This window comes from Seriola lalandi, unplaced genomic scaffold (genome assembly GCF_002814215.2).
Source record: "Seriola lalandi dorsalis isolate HSWRI2012SDOR001 ecotype SW California unplaced genomic scaffold, Sedor1 jcf7180002054579, whole genome shotgun sequence".
Lineage (NCBI taxonomy): Eukaryota > Metazoa > Chordata > Actinopteri > Carangiformes > Carangidae > Seriola > Seriola lalandi.
The window spans coordinates 872,189-887,249 of NW_019525132.1; the positions used below are offsets into that span (position 1 = coordinate 872,189).

The 15,061-nt window shown below is 40.4% G+C and overlaps 1 protein-coding gene across 1 annotated transcript; it reads right to left on the bottom strand.

Annotated features, from left to right (window-relative positions):
- Positions 1-178: 178 nt before the first annotated feature.
- Positions 179-14,320, bottom strand: nudt4b (nudix (nucleoside diphosphate linked moiety X)-type motif 4b). Its single transcript, XM_023417980.2, has 5 exons — positions 13,876-14,320; positions 6,653-6,763; positions 5,005-5,049; positions 4,595-4,682; positions 179-3,862 (listed from the first exon to the last, which is right to left on the bottom strand). Exons 1-5 carry the CDS (start codon positions 13,969-13,971, stop codon positions 3,639-3,641), a joined length of 564 nt encoding a protein of 187 aa, XP_023273748.1. The 5' UTR covers positions 13,972-14,320; the 3' UTR covers positions 179-3,638.
- Positions 14,321-15,061: the final 741 nt, after the last annotated feature.

Consider the following 15,061-nt stretch of genomic DNA (forward strand, 5'->3'; position numbering starts at 1 on the left):
ATACACTAAACCTTCAAAGGTTTTCTAATGGGTCATCATCCGCTGGACCTCTCATTATCCTTTCCTGTCGTAGCCTATTGCTGCTTCCCAAAATAAAGCCTCTGAATCATTATTAATTAAGAGTTATATGGCTCATACATTCTGAATCATGATGAAATGAATGAACATTAACCAACTGTTGCAATAAGATTTTTCCCCTTTAATGCAATCTTTTCTCAAAAAACAATCTTTCCAGTCCAGCTCTTTAAATCACTTTCACATTAAACTTTTCTGTGCATAATATTCAGGAACAAATGGTGACAGTTTGCCACACACACATCCGTATGACATTACAATGTGTTCAGCAAACATTCAAGGTGTCCAAATCCACAAAACAACAGTCATTTAGTGGACACTCGTGCCCTGGCTGTCTTACATTTCTGTATTTAAGCACTTTTTTTTTTTTTATTGTGGAATTCTTTTCCTTAGTGTCGTATTTTACCCAGTACACAGTCACAGATCAACATAGACCTAAACATGAAACAGCATTTCAACAAGTGGAGAAAAAAAAAAAGTGTTTCATGGAGCACCAAGTGGCGTTAAGGTGAAAAACATCAAGATGAAGGGGTTTAAGTTACATTTTTGTTGATTTAGATAATAGTCTGAAATGGTCTTATATGCTCAGTTACATGACAAGTGGGTGTTAACAGTATGGGGTAAAGAATAATTGCCTAGTTAAAATTTCAATAATGGAAGATGCAGTCAGTCTCTATAAAGACACACCTTTTCACATGATTAATGATTACATTCTGAGATAACATCAATGAACTTTATCAAGCAATGTTTATATCACAAACGTGCCGACCTACAGGTCTGTATAATGTTGACATCAAATTCTTTTTTCCCCCATCTGAAGACCGACAATTTTTTAATTTGGCACATCATATTTCATGTTCATCAATCCACAATACATACACACACACACACACACGCAGAGGTTTAAGGTGGTTGGAGACCTTATTTTATCCGTCAGACACGGTTGAAAGCTGATGATAGCTGAACTGATATATCAGAGTTTATGATACTGTGCAGCTACAAGACGTCATGATGGAGCAGTGACCCATCATGGTTTTGAAACGACACAAGTCTGTGCTGAATGGGAAAAATCTAAAAGAGGAGATACGTTTCTACACCGATGAAACAGTTTGAATAAACATTTGTCTGTGAAAGTGTATTTTTCATTTTCTTACCAAACCTCCAAAACATTGCTCTGATCATTACCATCCTGCCTTTATTTTCTAAAACGGCAGATTTTTCCCCAAAAAATGTTAAGTATCTTTATTTAAAAAAACACAGATTTCATAATTTTATCTGTACTCATTAATACTCACACTTGTGTGCTTGCTTGTCTATAACAAACACAAGTTAATTGGCATGATCATATATATATTTTGTTTTAAAAAAGAAATGCATTAAAGTTCTTTATGCAACACCTCAATATTTTGAGGATCCAGTATGTAATTTTTTTTTTGTCAACCAAATTTTGTGCTGTCTTTGAACATCCCATTCTGAAACTGAACCCTCGATTCATTACGGACAACCATGTGGAATTCACCAAATCACGTTTTAAAATGCATTAATTCCACTCAAACACAAACCAACCAACCTTCATATCCTCAACCTGTGGCACATTGTAGTTGATACAAACATCCTGTACTGTACATACTCAGTGAGGTTTTTCTACACGTCTTTTTCTGCCATTTGTACATTGTTAAAAAATATATAAAATATTAAGAGTTTTTTTTACAGGTTCATTCAGGTTAAAAACACGTTTTCAATGTTTCTCTTCAAAGCTATTTACAAATCTCTGTATGGTTACTATAGTCGTCATTCAGCTGTCGACACAGGAGTGAGTGGGTGGATGAATAAGCAAAAAATAGTGATAAAGAGTCATTTTTCTTTGGATTTATTGACTTTATGTTGATAATTCAGTTGTGTGTTTTTTTTAAATTAGAATATTTTTGAGGAGGGGATTTTTTGCCTTTAATTGACAATATAAAACAATAAGAGGCAGACAGGAAACAAGGTGGGGGGGGGGTAAATTATGATGAGAATTAAAGCTGAATTTATTTTTATTTTTTGCACCACTAAAACCTGTTTTCCTGGCAGAGTTTATGATATGAGAAGCAAACTCTTCAGACCTTTACGAGATCCAAGCGGAGCTGAAAACAATCAGTCGACTGACAGAAACTGAGATGGGTATTTTTCACTACAGGTCACTTATTCCGGTCATCAATAAATTAGATTAATCAAAACAATTATTGGCAGATTAATCAATCATGAATATAATCATTAGTTGCAGCCCTAGAAATAAGTAATCTTAGTTACTTGTAGAAGGTAAACAAACACAATCATACTGTACATGGAAATCAATTTGGTGGTCGCTTTAACTAAATTGCCTTGCAGCACCATGATACACTTTAAACTGTGACAACAGTGAATCACCATTATTTTCATTCAAGGTAAAGTGTTTTTTTTTATATTATGTTGAAATAAAGTCGTTCGACCCCCCCAACCATGATTCAAGGCAGCACATAATACCTTTGCATCATTAAATACTTTCACTTTGACAACATGGGAAACACCAAGCCATGGTGAAAGGTATGTGGCTTTAAAACAGACAACAGGCCAGTCTGTTGGATCAGTCAAGGTCAGCTGACTTGTAATTCGGAGGCATTGGCTGAAGTTTAACTATAAACACAGCAGTGTTGTGTCAAAGGATATCGACCAGCGTCATGACTCGGATCCAGTTTTCGGCTTACTGAGGTAGCAACTCACTGACGGCTTTTATCAGGGCAACTTTCACTTCATTTTGTTCTCTTGTTTTTTGTATTTTATGTTAATACAAACTTTCACGTTAGTTACTTTTATTTTCAACACCCACATCTGTAGTTTTGAAAAAGCAATGTGGGGAAGGATGTATCATTTTAGTTAACTAATGATTAATGTAAAGAAAAAATCCCACTTCACATTAAAATGAAAAAGAGGAGACTCTTGAAACATCAATGCTCAGGTGTCTTTTTTTTAAAAGTTAGATCCATGTAATATAATATAATATTTGGTTGTTATCATCATAGGTTGATGATGAAGACATTATTCAGTCTAGAAACATTCCCCACATGGACGTGCTTTGGGGTCAATTACCCTTTTATTAACTAGAAAGCATATCCATTCTGCTAAAAAGAAAATAAAAAAAAATGACCGTTAGTGAAGTAAAAGAACCCAAATACAACATTCATACAAAGTTTCTGTAAGGCATTCCTTCACCAGCAGAGTCTGCAGCTTCCTCTTCCCAAACTTCAGCTCATCAGTCCGGTGTTTGCCAGCAAATGAAAGGTGTTCTTGAGTTAGCCATATCCACAGTTTGTCTTTTTCTCTCAGAGATATGAGCTTTACCAGCTTCTCCTGCTCAGTCACGTGAGTCTTTGACACAGTCCTGGCAATGGCTTTGGTCTGTCCTGCAGCTAAGACTAGAAATTATACATACAAGAGAGCCGTAACCCAAAAAAAAAAAAAAAAAGTCATTAGATTCATGCAAGACTGTACAGACTTTCAGTGAACTGTCCAAGCTGGACAGGACAGAGGGTTTAGGTGCAGTCCTATCTGCAAGAGGAGCCCAACACGCTCCCCGTCGAGGGCGTGGTGGTGGCGGTGGCGCTGTAATGGGGGTAGTTGTCGTTTGGTGGCGGGCTCGGGAGGATGGAGTTACCGTTGGTCGGGGAGCAGCTGAGCTGGAGCCTCCGTAGGTACTCGGCGTGGACGGGTTTGTGGCTCTGCAGCACTTTGATGGCCTCGTCCACCGTGAACCACTCCCGCTTACGGCCTGCAGAGGGAGACAGAGATTGATGCATGAGTCAAAGGAAGCTTTCATATTACATTATACTTATGTAATACAGCCTGCATCAAACACACTAGATGCTTTTTTTCCTTTTCCACTGGTTGTTTTTAAACTGTATCAAAGCTATTTCTTCTGGTATCTATGCAGCAAACATCAAGGAAATCGTAAGCTTCACAGTCACAGCTTTAATGTTATTCTCTCGGCTATAAGGAAGAAACAGTTCACTGGATTAACTGAAATTTGGAAGTATAATGTGAAGCAGGACTGGAATATTTTGCAAAGTGAAGGTCGATATTGCATCTTGAGAAACCACACACATTATCCAATGCTTATGCATATGAAAATATGACGTACCTACAAATGTGAAGCCATGCATACACAAAAATATTCAGCACATGTGCTATGAACTCTTTCAAAACAAGAGAGCAGCAGATGCAGCAGGCTCTGGTTTACACTGATTTACACTACTGACAGCAATAATGTACTGCAGCCACAGAACCACTGCAGCCAAGATCAGTGCCCTAGATTTACAGGCACCTGCTGTCACTGCATACCTCACTGCCCATAGAGTCTCCACGCAGTACAGTGGCATACACATTAATAAAAAGACATAGTATTTTGTAAAAAGGTATGACAGCCCTCAGCACACACACACACTCTCACACTCACACACATTGCATCTGCAAACAGTGATAAGAAGCTGAAGGGAAACTGTACCTATGTTGACTGAGTCTTCCCAGGCCTCCAGAGTTTCTGTCACAGTCAACACATACACGTACGTCCGGTGCTTTCGATCTTGGTTTTGCTTTAGGGATCAGAAGGAAAAGGAAACTGATTATTTGACGATAATAGCAATTTTTTTTTCAGTTTTACTTAATTTATCTCCTTGTATAAATGATTACACAAATTTATTTATTATTTATTATTAGATTTCCACATGAGTGTCGATAAGCACCGAGCTACAACTTTCCTGTCAACGCAGCAGACTATTAAATGCAAAATACATACTAGAACCACAGTGAAGTTTATTAGCCAGGCATCCTGACACATACTGGGAATTTCAATTTGAAGGTGGACATTTTATATGGTAATCTGTACACTTCAATATACGTATTTGAAAGGCTTACCTCAAATACACCGAGCAGGCGTCCTAGCTTGCCCTTCACACCGGCCTGAAGAGGAAAAGAAGAGAAATCATTACTTACTGGTTCAACTCTACATAACAGACAGACAGTAGAGGACATTTTTGTACAACACAAATCAGACACATGAATAGAGGCTGAAAACAAGAGAAAGGCAGTGGTCAAACCACAGACCATATTCTGTGTCACAACAATGGGTGTTGTGTATTAGATCTCAGTGTTTTAAAGAACTTCGGGTCCACCTCTATGTACTGAACTCAACTGCTACCTCCCATGCTTTGTTTTGATATAGAAATGCTTGACAATTACCGTAGCATGAAAACATTCAGAACTAAACTGCACAATACACCCATGAGCCAAGACTGAGATGTTTTTTGGGGGGGTTTATTTTTGTCTTCTGTGGCCTCACAGCTTCTTCAGGTTTTGTAGAAGCTACAATCATCATTCGTCTTAAAAGATATAATCATGTCTATGTGGAACTGTGTTGTATTTTGGACTGGTTTGACGATAGAGAAGTCTTCAGAAGGACATTATATAATAATAGTCATCATTATGAATCATTTGTACTGCCCCGTCGCCTGGAAAAAACCTGGCATGAATCCGGAAAGAGTTTTATTACGGAAATGTAATTATGTCCCTTTCATAACACCTAACAGTTGTTTTATTAATTCTGCTGCACTTCACAGGATTCAAATTACTGTCAAGACATATGACATCTGTCCCTTCTCCTTCTCAGCATACTTCACAAGTGTCACTCTGTCCCACTGATGTGTCCAGTGGGCTGGGCTGCCGGGTCCGTGAATGCACAGGAATCCAGCGAGAAGCCAAGTTTAGACCACTGACGTGACTGAGAACACAGCGTTCTCAACCGGCGGGACCTCTGGAATACCAGCGGGCTCCTCAGTCACCCAGCTACTGACACCGTGGCCCTTCAACAATCTCACCCTTAGCATGCATGCTGCTGCCAACTACAGCAACTCCAATTCTGGTCATTTCAGAGCGTTTCTTTTACTGGAAATGAACGCTGGCAAGGACGTGAGAGAGTCACGGGTAACTCCGAGGATGCACAGATGTGTACTTGAGCTGTTTTGCAAGATTTCTAATGACAATAATGACTACAAAGAGCTTTCCCTATCCAAAACATGGCAGGTGTAATGTCCCCAGCAGCCATGTGTTGTCTCAAATGACCTCTGAACAGACTTTCACCCCAAAACTGCGAAGTCACTCTGTAAAATGTTGCGTATATATTATATTTTTTTTATAATATTACAGCCGTATTATATTCCTTCATTACTTTTTCCTTTATTGATGCAGATATAGAGACAATCCTTTTATGGTTTCTCTCAGGGTAGTTTTGGCCCTTGTCACAAGAATGATGTGGTAATTCTTGCAGTTCGAACACAGACATTTGCAGGACAGAGGACTTTTACAACAACAGCTGTAACCAACTTCCAAAGATCAGTTTTTTTACATGCGGTTTTAGATCCTTGTTCTATAATGGACAGGTGGTCTTTCGATGTAGGTATGTCCTTTGCCTTGTGATTGCACAAAATGACCTCAATTTGGGGGTAGAGACTTGGTTAATATGAAGTTAAAGCAAAACAAAACAAAACAATGCCACAGCTTTATTCACCTCCTCAAACACCTCTCGCACCGCGGCACCACACGGCTCCTCCTCGGGCTCCATCCCTCCTCCAGGGACGATCCACTGGTCCGGGTGCCGACTGCTGCTGACCAGCAGAACCTGTCGGAGAAAACCCAAACTTTAGGGAATACAGAGCGTCTCAGACTTTTTTCTTTCACTGCGACTTTGTTTGCCTCTTGGAGACACAGTCACTCGTCATATCGGGGGGTGGGGGTTGGGGGGTGGAGGGGCAATGAAGTCACAACCTGAAGGAACAGGAGAACCATTTTCTCCTTACTTGGTTTAGTTGCGGAGGGAACATTTTTCTGGCACCCAATTGTTGATTGAGATTTGCCTCAGTGACTTCACCCCTCTTTTCGGTGGCCTTGACTTAGAGTGTCACACTGAAACCGAGCACTTTGACATAAGCCATTACCCTTTGACTCAGGTCTCAAGGACAGATGACTGATGACTAGTGGTGCCTCAGCTATTTATTCTCAGTTGTTGCTTACAGGATCCTAAATCTACCACAACGTCCATTAAACATTTCAATCTCACAAATAAACAGTCCTCGGAAACAGTCTTCTGAGTGAAATAAGTACATGGAAGTATGAGAATGTGCTATTGGGGTTATTCCATGTCAACTTAAACTGTTGATTCTGATTATATATTTAAATATCACACACAAACCTTTATAGCAGTGCTTTGAGCTGATGTTGACTAACTGGAACAAAACTTTATCTTATTGTTTTTATTAAGTATATACATATACATATACATATATAAATGTTTATTTCACTAGCCTCCGTGATAAAGCTCAATCAAGGTCAGTATCGAAGCGTTTCCGACACAACATGACCCCGGCGAACAATGCATGTAAACCCAGCATGAGCCACTGGAATTCTATCAGCGCTCCCCTGAGCGCCCTGGTTTGAATTACACTACAGTTGCAGTGGACACCGATACGCACGGATCAGATGTGCCTGTGTCTGCGGTTTCGGCCAGTATCCATATAGCAACCACAACAGACACGAGCAAACCTGCTGTAAACATTATTGCATTTGCATGGAGCAATTAAGTCATCATTTAAACACAGCCTGAGAAGGGACACGGGCCGTAGTGATATCAGCAGCCAATACAAGAAAAAGCTGTTAATCGGGATTCAATTACAGCCTCCGGTGGTTCATTTACTTGTGATTCGACTGTATTTACTATATCTTACCGCATTTCATTTGCCATACTAGCTGGTTTTTTTGGATTTCAATCTGACGCAAGCATACAAATGAATCTGTTACATGAGATGGGGGCAAGTTAAAGGCACCCTAGAGGCAGCAGAGTCTCATTCAAGGTCACTCAAACTTGTCATCTTTTTGCTTATGATCATATTACCACCTCTCATGCACCCTTGCCAATTCAGAAATCATTTTACACAAGCATTAAATGTAAATATATATGCATTAAAGAGAGAAACATATGTTTAGCAGCTTGCGCAACATACGGTGACATCCACCTCTGCCACCCATCCTATCACCATATCCAGTAATCTGCCAGAGGAGTCAGCCTGTCACTTAATCCTAACTCAGCTTTTGTATATCTTCCCTTGTGTTCTCTAATGGGATTGTGGCTGCTGAGGCCTTCTGAGGCTTCTCTAAGGCCCGAGGGCCAAGGGCCAAACCGATTGGACGGCACATGCCTGGGGCCTTGAGAGTGAGCGCTCGTCGGCTGCTGCCTTTCTCACGTGCCGCGCTCACCTAACTCAGCCACCTGCTTATTCCCAGACGATGTAGGTTAGGATGAGGGGGAAGGACGTGGACGGGGCTGCGTGAGTGTGACTTCACGGCACGAATGTCGAGTATGAAGCTGTGGATTAAGTGTGTGCACGCTCAGTAAACATATTCTGCAGATGAAAAGGTTGAAGAAAAAAAAAAACACACGGGGAGGTGTTCATCCCATACAACAGGTGTGGGTCTTATACAGTTTACAGTAAGTGGTGCGCGCTAAAAGAGGGCGTGCTTACAGTAACTGTACGAGCAGAGCTAGTGCAGAACATGACGTCTTCTCAGCAGAGTGCAAACTGGAGGAAATGTGCAAAGTTGAACCTCGTAACCTGCTTCAGTCAAGTCTGAGAGGAACAGGATGGCCTGGCGCTAAAAACAAGTTGATTGTGAGCTTTAGTCCTTTTGTCACAAACTGAGTAAGGGGTATTTAATAAAAACAATTATCTTTGTTTGGAAGATTAAGAAGCTCTTTATGATTTTGTTGTCTAGGAATGCGTGTGTCATATAAAGCAAGGGCTTAATTGAACATCTGTGTTCATATATGCTTTTATTGTCTGAAGTACTTCCATGAAGGATGGGCCATTTAAGTGCTATGATGTAATGAAAGATTCATTCATTCTTTGTGTTTTGGATGTGTTAAGAGATTTCAGAGCGCTCTTACACCTGGCCCTCACTGTCTGACCGTGTGTGTGTGTGTGTGTGTGTGTGTGTCTGCGTGCTGAGCTGCAGCCAACAAGGCTTACAGGGAGATCGCTTGTGTCAACGTGTCCAAAAGCCAACAGTGTGGGTTGTATACAAAACAAAAGCCGCAGAGCTTCCAGGGCAGCGAGGACAAAGTAGATCTCTGCTCTGCCTGTTCCATTTTTATCTTCTGGTTGATGTCCATCCTCGGACGACAGTGCAGGCTACATTTAGTTGCGTTTTAATGAATTAAGGAATGTAGAGCACTGAATCGACATATTACAAACGGCATATAATTAAGGATTTGTATTTTCGCATGTGCTGCTGAGATGAATGCAGCTTATTAGTTTTATAAGAGGGAGCAGCAGGGGTTTGGTTAATGGACACAACAAAATCAAGCGTTCAACCGTCTGCTTCGATTCATCTCTCTCAGCACAAAGTAACTTGGACAAGTTTTAGAAACCCAGCACATTCACTGAATAATTATATAAAAATAAAGTGTTTAAAGTTCTAAAAACAAATCGTAATCTTTGTTTTGTTAAATTTGTGGATCTACTCTACAGTCCTACAACTGTAGAACCACCTTGGTTGGTAATCTCTTACACATCAAGATCTATGCCCCGCTCTTAACCCCACAGGCTACGTTTGAAAGCATGATGAAAAAACCAAAACAAAATAACTCACACCGTCATGACAGGTCAGCGGTCAGAAGACAGCTGAGCCCTGAGCACAGAAACCCCACTTATATTTGGAAAGAGGGGCAGGGTGAAGGAGAAAACCCCAGAGGAAATACTGTAGTGTTTCCCGGTTACATTTTACTGTCAACTCACACCACTTCACAGGGGCCCCCACTGTGGAAAGAGAGGTGGGCAAATTCTAGGGCAACATACAGTAAATCTCCTCTGTGTAATGAAAAAGGCTATGTTCAAATGTCAGACACATCTGGCGTCAGCTGACCTCTGTTACCCAGAAATCCATCTAACAATACAAACAAGCTTCTTGCAAGGGATTTAGAAAAGAAAGATCACTCATTTTTAACTCAGTTTGACATATCAGAACTGCCACTTGTAGTAAAACACTGGCTCTGATGGTAAGTCCTGTGGCATGCCTTCACACGGGGACAGCAGGCAGGAATATTCTGGAGGACATAAACACCTCCTCCTCCCCAAGGAGGGACGCCTGTAGCTGTCAAATAAAGAAGGCTCCAAATGCCAGGCCAAGCCGGGTCCTGGGAGCAGAGAGTGATGGCAAGTCTTAAGACACTCAAGTACACAAGTGCTGGGGCAGAATCAATAGCGCTACGACAGTAACACAGTCGCTGCATTATACAGGTATCAACAAATAAGTGGAGTCATAAAGAGGGAAAGCGAGAGACGAACAGCAGGAGGCAAAGGGAGAGAGAGACTGAGCGCCTTTTATGGTGAAGCATCCACTCACCGATAACCACTGTACCATTTCCAGTATGACACTATTTACAATCTGCTGCAGTGATCAAGCCTCTTGGTCATAATCTGATGCACATGGAGGTTATTGCTACAACTGTTGTCTCGATCAGAGATAGCAAACCATCGATCTCATTCTAACTGATGCACGAAAGGTGTTGCAATAAAGTTTGATAAAAGCCCGACCAACAGAATACGTCACACATCAGGTTGCTTCTCAATCACGGAACAAAACAAAAAGGATTTTAAATGGTAGAATTTAAAGTTTGGATTCAGAAATTAGGATTTCGACAGTTAAATTAAAAGAGCAATAAATGATTTGTTGGTTTTATGAATTTTATATAGTAAACTTGTTGGCAAACAGATGCTTATTTATCCATCCAACAGATTCAAAGCAACATCATCATTCATTTGGAGTCATCTTCTTGGCCCCCTGTCAAATGTAAGTCCTCTGTTTTTGTTCTACACCCACTCCTGAGAGAAATATTTGGCTTTTTAGATGATAGATGCTAGAATATGTTCAGCAGCTAATTGCTAACTTTGTCTGCCTTACGGTGGGAGACAGACAAACCAAAACAAAGAGGTGACAGGAAGTAAAACAAAAAAATATGTATAGACAGGAACTGCAGACCTGAGTGATAATTCTCTGTGGGTGATTGATTCTTTTCACTTTACACATAGTTATTTAGTAATATTGCTAATATGAAAATATTGATTGTAGCAGCTTTAAAGTCGTACTGGAACTGTACTTTTGACTGAAATTTTATTACTTCTGAAAAATGAATGAAAGTTAATGAAATCGTTTCCCAAAAGTTGTTCATCGGTTGCGCAACCACAAACTTGTGGCTTTCACTGTGCGCTTCACAATATCCAATAATATTAAGATGTTTAAACATAAAGTTTTAATACATGTACAAAAGTTCATTTGTTTTGATATGCATTAAATGTATGAATCAGTAGTCTTCATTCAATTAATCGCTCAAAAAAAAAAACACATTAGGTCTACTTATTTAATTATGGGTTTATACAACCTATCATTTCACTATTCTGATGTAAAATAATTAAAGTGCCAACTCTCTTGGCGACAGGCCCCAAGCAGCTCACATGTTGTTACACTCAGGTGGCCCAACTCAGCTATCACTGCTATCCCTCTGCACTGTCAGGTTCCCGCTTTCCCTTGTTAGGACTTTAATTGCTGTCAGAGTACCTCGCCCTGAGGGCTCAGCTTTCTTCCTTCCTCTACAAAACAAAACACTCTAGCAGCATGTGTGGCTCTTATTTCACCACAGTTGGTTCTCCTGTGTCTAGGAACCGATTGTGTGTGTGTAGGCGTGTGTGTAAGGAAAGTATTGATGCCACAAATCCCAATACCTCAAGCTTCTTTAAGCAGAAAATGGATATTGTTATCGCCCAAGATCGCAATCAGTCCACCAGACTGGTTCTCTTACTTCAAGCAGTGTCATCTCTGTGATTACATGAGCAGACATGTTTGTCAGAGCCTGACAATCCTCAGGGTGATGGTCACACCTACACACTTCTGTTGTCACAATATTCTCTGACTGATCTTTCCTGTAATTACAAGTTTTAAGAAAAGCAAACAAGTTTACAAACAAGTTCTGAAAATAATTAGGAAAGAGTGCAAAAAGTGCAGGAACACGTCTTTAGAACAACAAATATAAAATGAAGACAAAAATCTCTCATCTTATATCATCAGTTTTATAAAAATCTCTTTTGTGATCCTACACCTAAAACTCAGACATGATGATGACATAACATCTGCTCACATGTAAGTGAGCGGATATGCTTGTGTCTAGTGACACCAGACTGGACTGTTTTTACTCTATATTGTGTAACAGTTTGTTTATGCCACGCTGAAAGAGGAGGCTAAATTTAGACATGCAAAAATATGTCAGAATAAGTTCGATATGACCCCACATATATGGTCCTAACTTACCAGGCAAACATACTGTATATGTATGCAAGAATAAGTTGTGAGTAACCAAAAACATAACTCAAAGTACTTAGTAAAACATGGGCTCTGTCTGGACTGTGGCCCCGAATGCTACAACTTGAGGTTGTTAATGTTTCCGGCATCCCTTAGACTAGCCTTTTTTAAAATTCATATATTTTTTTGTTCAGTTTATACAGTTGTGTACCATTTTATGTCATCTGTATTAGATATGGTCCACTGGTTTTTTTGTTGGCTTTTTGTTTTTGGATGTTGCATATTAAATATTGCATGGAAATGTAAAAAAACAACAACAAAAAAATACATAACACATTTTGTAGAAAAAAACAAAAACAAAAATAACAGCCAACAATATCTTAAAGTGCTAAATATGCGTTATCTCTTTTAATGGGTTAATATCTTGGGAATATCACAGCTAATGTATTTTTAATAACGTCTGGGGTGGAAACTACTGCTGAAGACTACGTAAATCCCCTTTAAAGTGGGTCTACTGTGTTGTATATCACCGGGAAAAGACATAATTGCATTAAAAGTCTGTCACCCCATATTCATTATTTACGTGATGAAGGCCCCTTTAAATCCTCATCTACATAATTGCTACGCAGCTGCCCGCTCAAGGCCGGCGGGATGCAGCATTATCATGAATGGCAACTGCCTGGTCATGGATGCTTACGCTGCCGTGCTTATTAAAAGTGATGAAGTGACTCGACATTTGACAGATATATTTAATAACAGACTTGTAGCCTATATTCTCGTCTCCTCGCTCAACACAAGCCGATGTTGGACCCGCTATTCAAGGAAACGTGCAACAGAGCGCCTCGCCCCCTCTGTTTGCTACTTCAAGCTAGGTAGAGGTTAAAAGGAAGTACTGCGAATATATCTTCAAAATAAGAGGTTCGTGTTAAGTCAAAGCACTGTTTCGATGGGATTCTTAGTCAAGAGGGGGTTAATTTTGAAAACCATTACCGTTACTCGTATGTTGCTAAGTGAAGTTAACTTGACAACACTCATTTTTCTCTTTTCTCTACGTGCTCCTCGAACTAGCCTAAACTGGATAGCCCAAGGCGCATCAGCAGCAGCACCAGTAGCACAGAAACACAAACCAAAACACTGGCCTCGAGAGAAACATAAAAACTGTGTAAATGTAGTTATACATAGAAAGAAACGTGATAAATCAAAACCCATATCTATTATTGAAAATTATTGTCAATTTTATTCAGCCCCCCCACCCCCCCGCCTTCCCTGTGCTGTCTGAATGACTAGGTGCAGATAGGGGGATGACTAGGCCACAAAGTCATATACAACCGCTGTATCTTGTTCAAAAGGTCCATTTATACAGTGTTACACTGCGGGGTCTCTTACCTCTTCTTCACGTTCATTCTTGAAGCACAGACACGCTGCTCGTTTCTTGAAGCCCTCGCCATCGTATGTCCTGGTCTGGTTCGGTTTGAGCTTCATCCTGAATTAATTCAGCCTCCTTCAGCTAGAACCGGCAAAAACAAGAGCGAGAAAGGGGGGAGTGGGTGGCGGGGGGTCCAACGAGTTAAGAGCGGAGCCGCCGCATCGTTGCTGCTCTCTGCATCCGTGGTCCGAGATGGTCAGTCATGAGAGGAGGGAAGAGGGGGAGGGGGCTTTGCTGAAGAAATGATCCCAAGGTACCCGTCAAGACTCTCCTGGATTTATGTTTTCCTCATTAAGATCAGTGCGACTGGAAGGTGTGAGTGCAGAAGTCCCGCAGGCGGAGATCTTATGTAGACTACAGCCTACACAGCACAGCCCTCCTCTGGATCCATTTGCGCATGGCCGCTGACTCAGTACAATGAACAGGCCGACCGGAGTTTTAGATATCCAGATCACTCCTCCTAAGCAGGGAAGAGCTCATTGGTTGGACTGGTCTCAGTGGGTGGAGCCACAATTCTGGTCAAAACAGTGGTAAAGGATAAACAAATGCGTAATTTGTGCTGATTTCCACCAAACTGGTGCAGCAGCAGCAGGACATGGAGCCATTTGCCAAGTAGACTTGTATTTGTGAAGAGTGTCTGATGTCTGACGGGGGGAAGAGGGCTAATCAGTGATCTATCATTTAGGACTATGGTGTGCTAAGGGGGAAGAGCTTTTACTTACTCAGTTAAATGCCCAATTACATTTTCAGTACATTTTATACATCTACCAAACACAAAAAAAAATATGCAGATGTCAAGAAGCTCAATGTCTTCAGTGGCTACAGCCATGATGTTAGAGGGTTATCTGACAGTATTTGTGCAATGGAGACGGCTTTACATCTGAAGAAGAAATGGAGTTAGATAAAAAAAACTATCACTCATTCTACTTTATAGCCTAAATATCCTCACTGTGACTTAATGGCAACAGAAATCAGGACATGAATAAAGGAGAACATTACGTTTTAAAAATAAATAAAAAGTTGTGTGAAAATCAAACTGAATTTTTGAATGATAGACCCTGTAAAAATCACAAATCAGTCATGTGCATTTGAGGGTGAATGTAGATGTTAACATTCAGATTCAGCACATATCATCACTGTGATTGG